Here is a 10,701-nt window from a genome sequence, read left to right on the forward strand (position 1 = left end):
TACAAATTAATGTGCTCAATACAGGTAAAACTTTTTTTTTTTTTTTTTTTATTTTGGCCGGGGCTAGGTTTGAACCCGCCACCTCTGGCATATGGGACCAGCACCCTACTCCTTGAGCCACAGGCACCACCCCAGGTAAAACATTTTAAAGCTATCTTTCAATGAAAGCTAAATGAAGATTTAAAGATTTAAAATATAGATACTTTAAGTGGTACCCCTAGCTCAGTGGGTAGGGTGCTGGCCATACACTGAGGCTGGCAGGTTTGAACTCAGCCCAGACCAGCTAAAACAATGACAACTGCACACACACACACACACACACAAAAACAACTATATATATATATCTCCAGGTGTTGTGGATATATATATATATATATATATATATATATATCTCCTGTAGTCCCACCTACTTGGGAGGCTGAGGCAAGAGAATCATTTAAGCCCAAGAGTCTGAGGTTGGCGTGAGCTGTGACGTCATAGCACTCTACTGAGGGTGACACAGCGAGACTGTCTCAAAATAAATAAACAAATAAATAAAATATACAGTTTAAAAGGGCTGCTGGGGAGATTTACATCTGTGGAATGCACCTGTGAGGGTATAAAGGCATCCAAGTCAACAGGCCCTGGAGTTTGGAGTCACGCATCCGCATTTTTCTTTTTTTTTTTTTAACAGAGTCTCAAGCCATAGACCTCAGTAGAGTGCCATAGCATCACAGCTCACAGCAACTCGAACTCCTGATTCTCTTGCCTCAGCCTCCCAAGCAGCTGGGACTACAGGCGCCCCCCCACAAAACCTGGCTATTTTTTTGTTGTTACAGTTACCATTGTTGTTTTAGCCAGCCCGGTTTGAGTTTGAACCTGCCAGCCTCAGTGTATGTGGCTGGCGCCCTACCCACTGAGTTATGGGTACCACCTTGTACATCCACATTCTAATGGGGTTTCAGTTGCTGTCTCTGGCCTTGGATGAACCATTTGGTTCTGTCTGACTAGTTTGTTCATGTTCATTACTCCCAAGGCTATGGGAGTAATGGTAGTTTGGGTGTATAGCAAATGCCTAGAGATCTACAAGCCAGCATCTTAGTAGCAACTGTATATAGAATGCAGCAGTCCTGATTTCACAGGAGCATCATAAACATCCCCCCTAGGAGACCACGAGAACCTGATTCAGACAGAGAGATGAACTACCCCATACTAAGATCATTTTCTTTTTTGTAGTTTTTGGCTGGGGCTGGGTTTGAACCCACCACCTCTGGTATATGGGGCCGGCACCCTACTCCTTGCACAGGCACCGCCCTGAGATCATTTTCTTCATTCAGCTTTTGATACTCTTAAATGCCAGAAAACTTTAACCCAAGAGTGAGGATCCACCCTCTGGTTCCAGATATCATTTTCTTCTTCTTCTGTTTTTTGTTTTTTTTTTTAAGAGACACTCGTAGAGTGCTGTGGCATTATAGCTCACAGCAACCTGCAGCTCTTGGGCTTAGGCAATTCTCTTGCCTCAGCCTCCCAAGTAGCTGGGACCACAGATACCCACCACAATGCCTGGCTATTTTTTTGTTGCAGTTTAACTGGGGCCGGGTTTGAACCCACCACCATCAGTATATGGGGCCGGTGCCCTAATCACTGAGCTATAGGTGCCGCCCCAGAGATCACTTTCTTTTTGTAGTTTTCATGCTATAAACATGTCCTTTTTAAAAGTTGTACTCTTGGGCGGTGCCTGTGGCTCAGTTGGTAAGGTGCCGGCCCCATATACCGAGGGTGGCGGGTTCAAACCCGGCCCCGGCTGAACTGCAACCAAAAAATAGCTGGGCGTTGTGGCGGGCGCCTGTAGTCCCAGCTACTCGGGAGGCTGAGGCAAGAGAATCCCTTAAGCCCAGGAGTTGGAGGTTGCTGTGAGCTGTGTGATGCCATGGTACTCTACCGAGGGCCATAAAGTGAGACTCTGTCTCTACAAAAAAAAAAGAAAAAAAAAAAAAAAAGTTGTACTCTTAAAAAAATAAAGTTATACTCTTACATAATCATACAAAATTATATTCCGTTAGGACAAAAGAGATGGTCAATAAAAAAACTATGCCAGCACTCGGCATAATACCAGTCCTCATTAAATAATCCACTAAATGAATATACCTAAAAATATGTCAGCTCAAACAAGGATTAATCCAAAATGCCAAACTGTAGAAAAGGATCTGTAAATAGCAGAGTACCTATAAAGCCACAGGTCTAAATATACTGTGTAACCACAATAGATGGGTTATTCCACTTTTTGGAACAACTTTTCTAAGCCAGTTGTCAGAGGCTTAAGGAAACAGCAATCAGATCCCCAGCCAGCAATGACATGCACGGGCAGGAAAATCAATGTGTGTTTTCCACAATTAATAGATTATATTAAAGATGGGTCAAGACATTCTTACCTGGTCTAAATATTGAGGGAGGAGCTTTGCCAAGATCGTGGCTGTATTTTCACTTAATTCAGAAGGCTTGATAATCACAGCATTTCCTAAACAAAGTAAAAAGTAGAACAGTGTCATCTAATACTTGAGTACATTTAACAGCTACCAAAATGGTATTCATGTGGAAAGTACAGGCTAGGTATTGCAATTATTTCTGCAGCTCTTAATTCTGCTCTTTTTTTTTTTTTTTGAGACAGAGCCTCAAGCTATCGCCCTGGGTAGAGTGCTGTGGTACCTGGGCTCAAGCGATTCTCATGCCTCAGCCTCCCAAGTAGCTGGGACTACAACTACAGGCGCCTGCAACAATGCCACTATTTTTTTTTTTTTTTGGTTGTAGTTATCATTATTGTTTGGCAGGCTCAGGCTAGATTCGAACCCGTAGCTATAGGTGGCTGATGCCTTAGCTGCTTGAGCTACAGGGACTGAGCCTCTTAATTCTGCTCTTAATGAGCTCATCTCACTTTCCTCAAATTCTAACTCATTAGTTGTCATTATTTTCAGGTCACTGGAAATAGGCTTCTGTCAGCCTTTCCCACTCCTCGGTTTTCTGTCACTTTTCTCCCAGTTCTGCCCTTAAGATTTTCCCCTCTGTCCTGGAATTACTGGGCAAACAAGCCATGTCATAAAGAGCTTTTGATCCGAATCCCACAAAGTAATCTCTAGGCATTTGCTATATACCCACGCAAGCACTATTATCATAGCCTTGATTTGAATGAAGAAACTAGTCAGACAGAACTAAATGGTTCATCCAAGGCCAGAGCCAGCAACTGAAACCACATTAGAATGTGGATGCATGACTCCAAACTCCAGGGCCAGTTGACTTGGATGCCTTTACACCCTCAGAGGTGCATTCCACAGGTGCCAATATCCCCAGCAGCCCATTTAATCTATATATATTTATAAATTCTCAACACGCTGCTAGTGTAAACCAAGGCAAACCACAAAAGTAAATGTGTTTAATTAGCTACTATCCTTTATTTATAACCAATATGAGAGAATAATCCCTCCAAAAAAGCATAAAGACATAAGCTGGCACCATACCTGCAGCAATGGCTCCTACCAGTGGGTGAAGGGTGAGAACAAAGGGGTAGTTCCAAGCTCCAATAATTAGTACCACTCCTAGAGGCTGTGGCTGAACATAGGCCTCATCTAGCATGGTGAGCAGGTTTTTCTTAACCGGTTTAGCAGTAATCCATTCAGGAAGATTCTCCAGCATAAGATCAATTTCCCCAAGGACAGTAATGACTTCCTGACTGTATGCATTGAATTCACTCTGTTATAAGAGAATCACAGTTGACTTTACACAATGAGTATGATACCCTTGGCCCTGAAAGTCAAAAACCTCAGGTCAGGGCGGCGCCATAGTAGGCCTGAGGCTCGCAGGTTTGTAGGTTTGTAGGTGGGGTCTAAAAGTCCACATACACTCAGTCCACATACACTGAGGCTGGCAGGTTCAAACCCAGCCCAGGCCAACTAAAACAACAATGGCAACAACAACAACAAAAATAGCTGGGCGTTATGGCGGGTGCCTTTAGTCCCAGCTACTTAGGAGGCTGATGCAAGAGAACCTTAAGCCCAAGAGTTTGAGGTTGCTGTGAGCTGTGACACCACATGACTCTACCCAGGGCAACAGCTTCAGACTCTGTAACAAACAAACAAACAAACAAAAAAACCTCAAGTCAAGTGCACCTACAGTGACAACCACTGGCATTATCAAAGTCACTTGTTTGCCATCTTTCCTTTTGCACCCTCCACACCCTTAAGAAGGACTTGCTAACTCCCTCTTATACAATACAGTAGACGTCTGTAAGTTGACCACCCAAGGAACTATAAAAAACTGGTCAACATACACAGGTGGTCAGTATACAGAGGCCTACTGTGCTGATACATACATGTGGTGCATGTCTGGTCTGTGAAAATTAGGTCAACTTAAGGAGTAGGTCAGTAAAGGGAGGTGCTCCATTATGGAGGTTCTACTGTATTCAGTGCCTATAAATTCTTCTCTGCTGATCCACACCTTATAAAAATCAGGCTTAAGGGCGGCGCCTGTGGCTCAGTCGGTAAGGCGCTGGCCCCATATACCGAGGGTGGCAGGTTCAAACCCGGCCCCGGCCAAACTGCAACCAAAAAATAGCCGGGCGTTGTGGCGGGTGCCTGTAGTCCCAGCTGCTTGGGAGGCTGAGGCAAGAGAATCACTTAAGCCCAGGAGTTGGAGGTTGCTGTGAGCTGTGTGAGGCCATGGCACTCTACCGAGGGCCATAAAGTGAGACTCTGTCTCTACAAAAAAAAAAAAAAAAAAAAAATCAGGCTTAAAGTTACCTCCTTCAGGAAGACTTCTGTGATTAATAATGGCCTGCCCTGATCACACTTTATATACCATAACAATCATGCTTTTGACCCATATCTTAACACTTTATAATACTATACTCAAATTTTACCTGTATATGTTCTGTCTTCCAACCAAGTTTAAAACCCTCATGGGCCAGGAACTTATCGTATTTCTTTAACAATCCTAAATATACATATACTTACTGGATTCTTGTAGAACGAATAAGTGATCTACAGACATTATGAATCTTAATTATCCTGTCTTGTTTATTTAATATCATAGCCCCTCTCCACCAAAAGTACTCTAAATTTGTTTTCTTTTTTGGGGGGACAGAGTCTCACTAAGTCGCCCTCTGTAAAGTGCAGTGGCATCACAGCTCACAGCAACCTCAAACTCTTGGGCTTAAGCGATTCTCTTGCCTCAGCCTTCCAGCAGCTGGGACTACACGCACCCGCCACAATCCCTGGCTATTCTTTTGTTGTAACTGGCATTGTTGTTTGGCCCCAGCTGGGTTCCAACCCACCAGCTCCGGTGTATGTGACTGGCGCCCTAGCCACTGAGCTACAGGCGCCAAGCCAAAAGAAATTTTATAGTTAACTATTGGTACTGCTACTGCCTTTACTACTTCTTGAAATAATCTTTTCTTGGGGGCATGGGAGGAAGGGAACAAGTCACAGCAAATCCTTGCTATACCTGAAATGTGACAAGAAGTAATAACAAGATGATAGCAGTATTATTAGAAATCTAGAGGAATATATGTATACCCTAACACTTCTTTAAACCTTCCTACTCAAAGCATGTTTTCAAAAGACCTGAGACTTTGTTAGAAACTTGGAATCTCCGCCTGCCTCAGTGGCTCACGCCTGTAATCCTAGCACTCTGGGAGGCCAAGGCTGGTATATTGCCTGAGCTCACGGGTTCCAGACCAGCCTGACCAAGTGTGGCTAATCTTGTGGCAGGCGCCTGTAGTCCCAGCTACTTGGGAGGCTGAGACAAGATTACTGAGCCGGAGAGTTTGAGGTTGCTGTGATCTATGACACCATGGCACTCTACTCCAGGGGGACTGAGTGACCCTCCGTCTCAAAAAAAAACAAAAAAGGAAAGGACTCTTAGACCCCACCTACAAACCTACTAGAACCATAATTTACATTTTAACAAGATCACCAGGTGATTGTCACTGCACTAAACTTTGAGGAGCGCTGACCTCACAATGCACAGTCGTGAAGGAAAATAGGAACGATATACTCACACAAAACAACGCTGCCTATGAAAGAAAACAAAGTTAAAAGAAACAGACATAGAAAAAAGCCTGCAATGCTTCAGGTTGACAAGTCCAAAATACACAAGAATTACTAAAACTCATAAGGAAATAGACCTTAAATGCAAAAATGGAAAAGAAAAATGGGTAAGAATATAAACAGCAATTCGCAGAAAAGGAACGCCACAGGTAGGTAACACAGGCACTTCGAATGCGTGCGCGAGGTCACGCCCCGGGGGCTGGCTCTGCCAAGCGAGGCTGGGGGGCCGGGAACTCGGGGAACTCCTGCTTTACCCGGGCCGCCGGACTTCATCCGCACTCCTGCAGATCAAACTTCCACAGTGCTTGAGTAACTAGAAATGTTTTAATTTTTTTAAGCAAAGGCTCCAGCGGACTTCGCCTCCCGAGGGGTGAGGCGGGGCGCCGGCGAGAGTACCTTGCACAGGTCGGCGCCGATGGCCGCCAGGATGTCCTTCTCGCGCTCCAGCACCATCCTCCGCAGGGCCTCGAGCTGCTGCAGCCGGAACCGCAGGGGTCGCGACCGGCCGGACCGGAACGCCTGGCGAACCCGCTGCACTTCGCGCTCCATGGCCTCCTGCAGAGAAGAGAGAGGTCTAGGGGCTGCTGCGGGCGGGGTCTCAGACGCCGGCGGTCCGCCACCGCGAATCTCCCTCCCTCCTTCCGAGCAAACCTCCAGCCTCACCGCGATACCCCACCGGACAGCACGTTCCGCAGCTACCCCGGCGCCCACCCTGTCCAAATGCCGGACCGCGCCTCCGCGGGGCTGGGCTCACCCGGGAGCCGCGCACCTATTGGCCCGCGCGGCCCACGTGACCGCCGCGGACCGGACGCCTGCCCGGCCTCCGCCCACTCCCCGGGCTCCGACAGCGGCTGGCTCGCGGGGAGTGGGGTTTGTGGCCCCGCGCGGCCGCGCCAGGGAGCCGGTGGTGCGCCTGGAGGGGCCCGGGCGGCTTCGGAAGCGAGAAGGAGTCGCGAGAAGGGGGATGAGGCGCGGAGCACGAGCGGCTGCGACGCGCGCGGCAGGAAGCGCCGCGACACCGCCGGAACGCAGCCCACGCACGGGGCGCCGGTTTCCCTTTCTCCTCCATTTCGTGACTCTTCAGATGCGGCCGAAGGGGCGGAGTCGGGAGGCCTGGCGCCACCGAACGCGCCGGCGACCCGGGCCGGGCCTCTGCGGGGCTGTGCAGGGCGGGCGCGGAGCCCGGCGCAGCCTCAGCTCCCGCCGCCCCCGCCGCCGCCCTGGGGCTTGGCTGCCTCCGCCTAGCGCGGCAGGGCGGCACCTCCAGGGCGGGACGCCGGGACAGTGATTATGTCCAGTAGTGCACAAACATTACCACAGCCCATCCTTCTCCCCGCCCCGGCCGCATTTCGGCCGCTGGCTGCCACGCCATCCTTCCTCTCCCGGTTGGAGCAGACCTGGGCCGTGCTCCGCTCGGGGTTTCCTCCTGGCGGCCAGGAGCTGGTGCGCCGGCCGATCGCGGCTCTCGTTTGCCTCTACTCAGCAACAGTTGATACAGCCAAACGTTCCCATCTTATAGAGACGCTTTCTTTTCTATTCCATTTCCCTGCAGTCTTCTGGCTTTCCTTTGAGCTCACTGGCCAAGTCCTCTGGTTTTCCTTTGCTGGATCGTTGTCCCTTTCTGACCTCTAAAAGCGTTGAGGTCTCCTCGGTCACTCCCTCATCCGATCCTGTGCATGGTGGGGAGAGAAGCCTCTAATCCCAGGCGGTGCCTGTGGCTCAAGGAGTAGGACGCCGGCCCCATATACCCGGAGGTGGTGGGTTCAAACCCAGCCCCGGCCAGAAACTGAAAAAAAAAAAAAATCCCAACCTTTCCTCTAAACTCCAAAGAGTGTATCTAATTACAATCTTATTCATCTCGATTTGAATAGGTATTAAGAATCTTAAAGTGAGCTGTAAGGAAAGCTTTTGATTTATTCTCCACCAATAGACACGCACAATGCATACCTCCTCCGGTGTTTCTTGTTTTGAAAACTGGGACCGAAGTCCTTGGAATCATCCTTGACGATTCTTTCACTGTATTTTCAAATACATATTAAATCCAACCACTTCCACCCTTCAAACCAAATTTTCCTTTGAACTATATACTAACCGCTGCAAAAGCCGTGGTCTCCCTGCCTGCTTCTGTTCTTGACTCTGCGGGGATCTTAGATCTGTTATTTCTCAGGTCCACACTTGCCTTTTTATACTCGACTGCAGAGGCCCCGCGTGTGTAAGCCACGTTTTCCCAGGCTCTCGTGTCAGCTGGCTTCCCCTGAAGTTCTGCCCTTAGGAGGCAGTACCAGGAAATTAGAAGGAGAAGGGCAACTTTCTGCTTCTGGATTCAGTAGTGTGGCAGCTGCTGGCCATTTTTTTTTTTTTTTTTTTTTTTTGGTTGGAGTTTGGCCAGGGCCGGGCTTGAACCCGCCACCCTTGGTACATGGGGCGGGCGCCCCACTAACTGAGCCACAGGCGCTGCCCTGCTGCTGGCCATTTCTATAGTGGAAGTGAAGGACAGATCATTTTAACTCCAAAAGTTCTTTCCTTGGTCAAAAGGGCACCTCTCTAGTAGATAGAGGATGATTATCACAGTGTCTCCAAATGGCACAGGAACTGGTGCAATCCCGTGGGTATTTTTAGCAGCTTCTGATCTATGATATCACCCCATCTATTTGAATCTATTATTCTTTTTTTTTCTTTTTTGTGAGAATCTATTATTCATTTTTTTCTTTTCTTTTTTGTCGCTCTGGGTATGAGTGCTGTGGCATCATAGTTCACAGCAACTTCAAACTCCAGGACTTGAACAATCCTTTTTTGCCTCAGTCTCCCAGGTAGCTGGGACTACAGGTGTGTGCCACCCCACCCAGATAATTTTTCTATTTTTGGTAGAGACAGGACCTCCTTGCGGAGGCTGGTCTTGAACTCCTGAGCTCAAGCAATCCACCAATCTTGGAATCCCAGGGTGCTGGGATTATAGGCGTGAGCCACTACCCCTGGCAGATATCTATTCTTAAGATTCACTGTGTGTAGGGTGGCGCCTGTGGCTCAGTAGGTAAGGCACCAGCCCCATATACCGAGGGTGGTGGGTTCAAACCTGGCCCCGGCTGAATTGCAACCAAAAAAATAGCCGGGCGTTGTGGTGGGTGCCTGTAGTCCCAGCTACTTGGGAGACTGAGGCAAGAGAATCACTTAAGCCCAGGAGTTGGAGGTTGCTGTGAGCTGTGTGAGGCCACGGCACTCTACCCAGGGCCATAAAGTGAGACTCTGTCTCTACAAAAAAAAAAAAAAAAAGATTCACTGTGTGTAATATATTAACAACTTGAGTGGTTTCTCTTCCATGACTGGACTCCAACTGATACCCTTTGCTATCATCTATTTTCTTTTTTTGTTTTGGAGAGACAGTCTTACTGTACGCACTCACACGGCTCACAGCAACCTCTAACTCTTGGGCTTACGCAATTCTCTTGCCTCAGCCTCTAAAGCAGCTGGGACTACAGGCGCCCGCCACAGCACCCAGCTATTTTTTTGTTGTTGTTGTTGCAGTTTGGCCGGGGCTGGGTTTGAACCCACCACCCTCGGCATATGGGGCCGGCGCCCTACTCACTGAGCCACAGGCGCCGCCCTGCTATCATCTATTTTCCACCTAGCTGTTGGTGTTAGAAGTCACCCTGACCGTGTTAGATCTCTGCTCAAAACTTTCCAATGGCTTCTCTCACATTTAGAATAAAATCCGAAGCCTGTGCCATGTTCTACAAGCTCTGTATACCCTGGCCCCTGAGATCGTCTTCTGTCTCTCTCGTGGGATTCTTCCACTTAGTGAGTTCTAACCAGAATGGCTTCTTTACTTTCAATGAACATTCTAAGCACATTCCTGCCCAGGGCTTCTGAGCTCTATTTATTTTTCCTGGGGTGCTCAGCTATCTTTCTTAATTCAATTCAATTTCTGCTTAAATATTACCTCTTGAAAGAAGGCTTCCCTGAACACCCCATCTAAGATCAGTCTCTGCTACTCTCTGTCCTTTACTCTGTTTTATTTATTTATTTTATTTTTTTGAACCAGACTCTTGCTCTGTTGCCCTGACTGGAGTGCAGTGACATCATCAAAGCTTATTGCAACTTGGAACTCCTAGGCTCAAGCAATCCTTTTGCCTCAGTCTCCAGGGTAGCCATGGTTACAGGTGTACACCACCAGTGTGGCTAATTTGTCTAGTTTACTGTAGAGACAAGGTCTCACTCTTACCCAGGAGGGTCTCAAATTCCTGACCTCAAGCAATCCTCCTGACTCAACCTCTCAGAGTACTAGGATTACAGGCATGAGCCACCCCACCTGGCCCTATTTTTCTCAATAGTATAAATGTATCTGTTTATTTTATTATGTTTTCTTCCGCACTGGAAAATGTCTTGTAAATTCAGAGACTTTGTCTTTCATGTCCATTATAATGTAAGTACCTAGGGCTGCGCCTGTGGCTCAGTGAGTAGTGCACCGACCCCATATGCCGAGGGTGGCGGGTTCAAACCCAGCCCCGGCCAAACTGCACAACAAAAAAATAGCCGGGCGTTGTGGCGGGCGCCTGTAGTCCCAGCTGCTCGGGAGGCTGAGGCAAGAGAATCAGATAAGCCCAAGAGCTGGAGGTTGCTGTGAGCC

General features: G+C 48.0%; 1 protein-coding gene across 4 annotated transcripts in view; it reads right to left on the reverse strand.

The window, feature by feature from the left end:
- ALDH3A2 (aldehyde dehydrogenase 3 family member A2) overlaps positions 1 to 7,672 on the reverse strand; it is a 42,458-nt gene extending 34,786 nt beyond the window's left edge. The window contains exons 1-4 of one of the 4 annotated variants that reach the window (XM_053568612.1): positions 6,741 to 6,811; positions 6,474 to 6,632; positions 3,492 to 3,723; positions 2,412 to 2,497 (exon numbers count right to left, since the gene is read on the reverse strand). In XM_053568612.1, the coding sequence (XP_053424587.1) occupies positions 2,412 to 2,497; positions 3,492 to 3,723; positions 6,474 to 6,626 (471 nt within the window). In that variant the 5' untranslated portion in view covers positions 6,627 to 6,632; positions 6,741 to 6,811. Of the gene's footprint in view, positions 1 to 2,411; positions 2,498 to 3,491; positions 3,724 to 6,473; positions 6,633 to 6,728; positions 6,815 to 7,474 lie in introns of those variants that run through there. The other 3 variants (XM_053568611.1, XM_053568609.1, XM_053568610.1) reach the window with 3 other exon arrangements.
- Between the last annotated feature and the right edge of the window lie 3,029 nt (positions 7,673 to 10,701).

Source organism: Nycticebus coucang, chromosome 18 (assembly GCF_027406575.1).
Source record: "Nycticebus coucang isolate mNycCou1 chromosome 18, mNycCou1.pri, whole genome shotgun sequence".
Lineage (NCBI taxonomy): Eukaryota > Metazoa > Chordata > Mammalia > Primates > Lorisidae > Nycticebus > Nycticebus coucang.